At 43.8% G+C, this 6149-nt stretch overlaps 1 protein-coding gene across 1 annotated transcript; it reads right to left on the bottom strand.

Annotated features, from left to right (window-relative positions):
• Positions 1-1475: 1475 nt before the first annotated feature.
• Positions 1476-3913, bottom strand: LOC147448317 (glutamyl-tRNA reductase 2-like). The gene is made up of 3 exons (XM_086524161.1): positions 3520-3913; positions 3186-3427; positions 1476-2932 (listed from the first exon to the last, which is right to left on the bottom strand). Exons 1-3 carry the CDS (start codon positions 3761-3763, stop codon positions 1802-1804), a joined length of 1617 nt encoding a protein of 538 aa, XP_086380287.1. The 5' UTR covers positions 3764-3913; the 3' UTR covers positions 1476-1801.
• Between the last annotated feature and the right edge of the window lie 2236 nt (positions 3914-6149).

Raw genomic sequence — 6149 nt, 5'->3', positions numbered from 1 at the left:
AGTTATGACCTGGTTTGTGAGCCCTTGGTCTTTGTTTGGAGTTCCATAGTTGACCTAAGACCCCACAAATTTCTTCATTAGATACCCTTACACCTCTACTTGCCATGTGTGCAAGCATCCCCCATAAATTTTCTCACATCTATACAATATATTAAGGAGACTGTTTTTCAGTGCCACGTGTCAAAGTTTGCTGCATCCGGTGAGTTCCGGTTTATATGAGTGAGGGGGAGAGGGGGAGAGGCGGCCGGCCGTACTAGTTGTACTTGTAGAGGTGGGTCTTAGTAGTAGTGGAGACTCCACAACTAAGAGGGGTGTGAACCTCTTACAAAAGCACATCCCCAAAGAGTTAAATTATGTCGCTAATTGTGCTTAAGCGACATAATGACCCCTATAAGATGGCACTCGAAAAGTGCTTTTGATTTCACAATAGATTGTTTGACGCTTGAGAACCCACTTGGGTGAAACTAGTGTTGCGATTTGTCTCCAACTAATAACTATAGTTGCAATGTTACAACCTTAACCAATAGGAGGCACTAATAAACAAGTTGAAGCATCATTAGGGCGGAGCTTCTTAGCAGAGGCTGAAAGGGATTGGCTTTGCAAGAAACCCTTGATGCAAATGCACAACCCTTAACACGTAGGCCAATTGCATGAAGAAGGGTAATAATTCAATGAAGCAACCATGAATCTGCCTACACTAGACTAATTGCGTATGGATTAGAGCAAAGTCTAACTTGATGCTGATAAATAGAGAGCATAACCTACACTCGACTAATTCACATGGATTAGAGAAAGGTCTAACTTGATGCTAAGACCTCAATGTTAAGATTTCAATACACTTTTCTCTTGCAGTATCAAAAGAGTAAACACGGTCTGGGTTCTCCTTCGAGGAAATGGAGAAGTATCTAGTGATGGCGAACATGGTGCAAGCGGGAAACGTCAACCCCACCAACTCTATGGATGGTTTAGGACTCCTGCACATCACGCACATCATGAATACATGATTCATGTTGGAGTCGCTCAAAGGAAGGTATAGGTCGCAGCTCATTTGCAGCATCCTCTCCATCCATCATTGTAGCTACTGCTACTGCCCATCTATGCACAGGACCACAACAGGTAAGATTAACATCTCACATTCAACGCAAGCCAGTGTCAGGCATGCAAACTGCACTTCTTGAGTGGTCCTCATACTTTACATGTGACATCACTCTAAATTACTTACAAGCAAATCATGCTGCGTACATGCTCGTCATGAAACTCAATCCCACATGCTAGACATGAGATTTTTTCCTGCCACCTGCAGTTTGCGAGAAACCTCCTCACCAATGAGCTGCTAAACACGATTTAAATGAATATGCATGAGACTGTAGATGGTGAAAAGGACAAAATTCACAGAATATAAGCAAAGAGTAGCACCCATATTGTGTCGACAAACATACATAATACAGTTCCACTGCGTAGCTTACACCAAAATAGAAGCAATTGAAAGTTCCTCTACTAGATGAGAGGCTTGGTAAATCAATGTCAAATATATAATACATCACTGTCATTTGTTGTTAATGCAGGAACATTCCAGCTCATATTTTAGAAAAAATTTGGGCCTTCCGAGTAATCAGTAGCCCTTTTTATTTGGCTTAAAAGTACATCATATACCAAATAATCACCCTCTCATGGAGAGGATAATCATTCTCTCAGGGGAGGGCCTAGGTGAGAGAGAGGACCAAAATGGAGGATGAGGAAGGCATACGACACTTCTCAGACAGCTCCTTTGAGACATGAATGTAGATCAAGGTCGAGGATGTCATTGCTGAATCTTTTCGGCCTTAGCCCTGAACTGTTGCTCTAATGAGGACATATCTGTCTTGAGATTGAACATTCTCTCCAGGGCCTGCATGTTTTCGAGCGTCTCACTAACAGTTCTGCTGTCGGCCCCATCACACCGAAGATGAGTCATGGGCCCATGTAAAAGCTTGTTCACTATGCCCCTGCTGAGATCCTCGACAAGCCTTTTGTTCTTCTTGGGTAGATCTTCACCCATCTTGCTTAGGCATTTCTCCAACTCACTCATTCGAATATTCTCTGCATAAGCTCGTAGCTTCTTAATTGTTGGGACTGTTTCCAAAGAGTCCCTCCAGCCCTCAAAGCTCCTTAGCTCTTCCTCGATGATGACTTGTGCTTCCATCGCCTTGCGCCGGCGCTCCTCCTTGTTTGCAGCTACAACCTCCTTCAGGTCGTCCACATTATACAATCTGGTGTTAGGTGTCTCTCCAACACATGCTGCTACATTCCGAGGAACAGAGATGTCAATAAAGTGCCTCACGCCACCAACACCAGCTCCTGCAAGTGGAAGGGTCTCGACTGTCTCCTTGAAGAAAAGAGGGCTTTCAGAGGCAGTGCTTGTGAATACAACATCAGCTTCACCTGTGCATTGCATCATATCCGACAGAGGATGGAAAACCAGGTCTGCTTCTGGAAACTCTGCCTGCAAGTCAAGAACCCTCTGCTCGGTCCTGTTCACAATGACCATTCGGTTACAACCCTTTGACAGCAAATGCTTTACAAGAAGCTTGGACATTTTCCCTGCACCAACGATAAGCACGCGGGCCTGGGAGAAACCAGACTCATTAAGCTTCATCACGGCTAACTCGACAGCTGCGGAGCTAACTGAAACGGCACCAGCTGCTATACTCGTTTCACTACGCACCCGTTTGCCGGCTGTGATGGCTTGCTTCAAGAGCCCTGTGAGATTTCTACCAAAGCCAACTGCAGTCTGTCCAACCTTGTAAACTTGCTTCACCTGAGCAAGAATTTGACCCTCTCCCAAGACGAGGGAGTCGAGCCCGGATGCGACTCTGAACAGATGCTGAGTGGCATCCCTGTCTCTAAGGATGAACAAATGCTGCCTGAGATCCCCTACTGGTATGCCACTTGTCTGTCCACGTTTAGTCAAGAAAAGGCAATCCACAGGTCATACACTTCACCTTGATAAAAGGTCCAACTTTGCTGATAACCTCACCAAGTCACATAAAATTAAGTGCTAAGGGCAACATGTACAGCCATGGTCAGCATCTCAATCATCAACTTAAGAACATCCAACATACAGAAGTAGCTGTCCACTGCTATCAAACAGGGTTCTGTTGACTCTTGTACATATAAATACGACAAGAGAGCAGAGAAAGTCATACCTTTGTCATCCACTCTGTCACCTCTCTCACACCACGATGCCAGGAGAGAGCCACTACGTAAATTTCCATACGATTGCATGTGCTAAGAACTCCAGCCTCTTCAATATGAGGCAGCTCACACAATTCTGCAATGGCACGGGGCCATTCTGCCTCTGGAATGGCTAGCTTCTCACGCATTTCAACAGGGGCATTGTGAACACTTAATCCGAGTACAAGAATGCTGCTCCTCTCTTTGGTGTACCCTATGATAATTCATCAAGACATACACATCTCTCTCTCTCTCTCTCTCTCTCTCTCTCTCTCTCTCTCTCTCTCTCTCTCTCTCAGGACTTACTATTTGCGGCAGAATTCTTCAGCTGTTCGAGGGCAGCAAGGCTCGAGAGCTTAGCGGTATGGCTAGGAGGTAATTGAGGGCCATCAGAGCTAGCCCGGAAGCTCAAATGTCGGCGAGGGTGACCAGAAGCAGGGAGAGCGCCTGCATTGGGCAAGGAGCGAGCTTTGAAGAAGGGACAAGAGCGCGTGCCAACCGAGACGCAGTCGTCCGTCGAGACAACTGCAGGAGCTCTTATTGAAGTCATGGAGGCGCTCTGCTCTGCTCTGCTTCCTGGAAAGGCCCTGCCGCAGAGGGATCGCTCTGTGCGTTAGGGCATACGCTCTTCTGCTGCAGCGGAGATTAGCGCCTACAGGACGACCCACGTGGCCTATCGTGGGCTCTATTGTCCAGCGTGGCCGGAAATGTGAGCAATTGGCTAGGGCTTCACGCGCTATCCATCCTTACACCACAATCCTTATCATTCCCTGCGAGATGATCTTTTCCTCCTTTACCCAGAGAGAGAGAGAGAGAGAGAGAGAGAGAGAGCCCCAAAGAAAGAGAGAGAGAGAGAGAGAATACCCCACCACGGCCACCAAGACCTTTAACTAAGACTAAGGCTAGGCTTAGTTCTACCGACCAACTCTGCGCGTTGGAGCTTTCCACTAGCTTCGTAACGTAACTATAAAGCCATAGTTACAAAACATTGCCTTTCCACTACCAGTCACCTCACTCTCTCTTGCCTACACCTTGCTCTCCCTCTCTCTGCCTGTTGCTTCTGGTCATCGCTCTGAGCTTCTATTAGAAGGTGTCGCGGCTTACAGATCACTAAGCCTAGCATGACCACACCCTAATATGTGACCAACACCTTGCTCAAGCCGAAAAAACATGAGTTTGCTATATCCCTTCCAGGTAAACAAGTGAAGGGGTCACGGTGGCTTTTTAAAACAATAAGAAAGTGTTAAAATCATTAGGTTAAGTTTAACTAGAATTATATAAAGTGGAGCATTGTTTGGGAATGTCTCTTTTATTAAGCGATCGAGTTCCTTCCTCGCAAAGAAGCAAACCGAAAATACTAGCAAATTTTTTGAAATTTACAAGATTTTTGAGCTATGTTCTCACATATTTCACTTGTTCTTTTTCTTTTACCATGGTTTGTTCATATGTATGGGTATGTGTGTTTTGTGTGTAAATATAAATGTAAATATATATATATATAGAATTTACTAGAATTATGTAAGGTGAAGCTTCACTTTAGCATTCTAAAAGAATATAATGCAAGAGAGCTTAAGCCATGTGAGGATGCCAAATGAAGGTGAAATAAAAAGATTCGTTTAATATTGTAAAGCTGAAATAACATTTAAAATAAGTCTTGATAATCAAAACATTGAAAGTATGCCTAACTCGACTCTCCTCTAAGGCTTCTTTTAGAAAGCCAAAAATAATCAATTTCCATTTTTCACATATTTAAAGTCCGTAGCATTTGAAAGTGGTAATCTAAGAGGTCATCTTTCCCTTGGGATCCTTGGTCTACCTTGGGATCACAATACTACAAATCTTGGTGATACAAACTACCTACATAAAAAGATAAGGGCTAAGAACTAAGTTGGCTTTATTTTAATGTTTGGAATGTAATTGGTCTGCCCATATACAATGATCTTTAGATGCCTCACATGCTTTTATCTCTATCTATGTTTCATGCCACGTATGCAAGATATGGCAATAACATACATCATCATCCAATCACAACGCAATGCATATGTGGAGTAGAACTATATGACATAAATTCTTTATAGGTGTATCCAAATGCTATTGGCACCCTAAAACGGGATGCCAATGAAAGCAAACAGCAACAAAATTGCTTGATTATTTATCTCTGCAAGTATTTCGACCCTCGTGCATTGCGCTAAACTAAAGGGTATGCTATAAAATTGAAGTCCTAAGAGGGCTTCCCCATATGCTTGTAAAGGCACCTATGACGGACCCTCAAACAACGGTTGTTGTGTAACCCATATACAAAACCGTGTTGCTAATATTTAGCCAGTTTTCAACCGCTACCTTTTAGTTGAGGGGTTCTTCAACCACCCCCCACATTAAGCAAATACCATTTTAATGGACTGTACCCAACGGTACGGACACCAAAGCCAATCGGTAGTCTTACGTGCATAAAGAAGGGCCCTTCATCCTTGTGGGTGTATGAGGGAGCCCTCTAACTCATAAGCATGGATTGATCTCTCTCTCTCTCTCTCTCTCTCTCTCTCTCTCTCTCTCTCTCACACACACACACACACACACACACATTACAAAAGTACATTTTTCCTTGAAAGAGAAGACCATATTCATTTACATAGCCTATTCCCTTACCCACACTCCACACAATAGTAGCCACCCAGCTTAGCTCATGTCAGATGCAATGTTGAGGCACTAGAAAAAGTCTCTTCATGTATAAACAATACGTTCCTTGTAAATTTGAGAGTCTTAGCTTCATACCCTACTCTAGTGCTCATATTTCATCACATCAAGATTTCTTTATATGGATGAGCCAATTCCCTTATCCAAAGTGAACCATAGTAGCCCTTTATCATAACTCTTCGCACCCCTCAATGCAAGAAGTAATGTTGAGGCATTGTGGAAAAGTCTCTTCAAGTATGCTG

Source organism: Adiantum capillus-veneris, chromosome 11, assembly GCF_014529385.1.
Source record: "Adiantum capillus-veneris isolate H3 chromosome 11, ASM1452938v2, whole genome shotgun sequence".
NCBI classification, from domain to species: Eukaryota; Viridiplantae; Streptophyta; class Polypodiopsida; order Polypodiales; family Pteridaceae; genus Adiantum; species Adiantum capillus-veneris.
The sequence above is the reverse complement of the archived record's forward strand: the minus strand, read 5'-3'. Positions and strand labels throughout refer to the sequence as shown.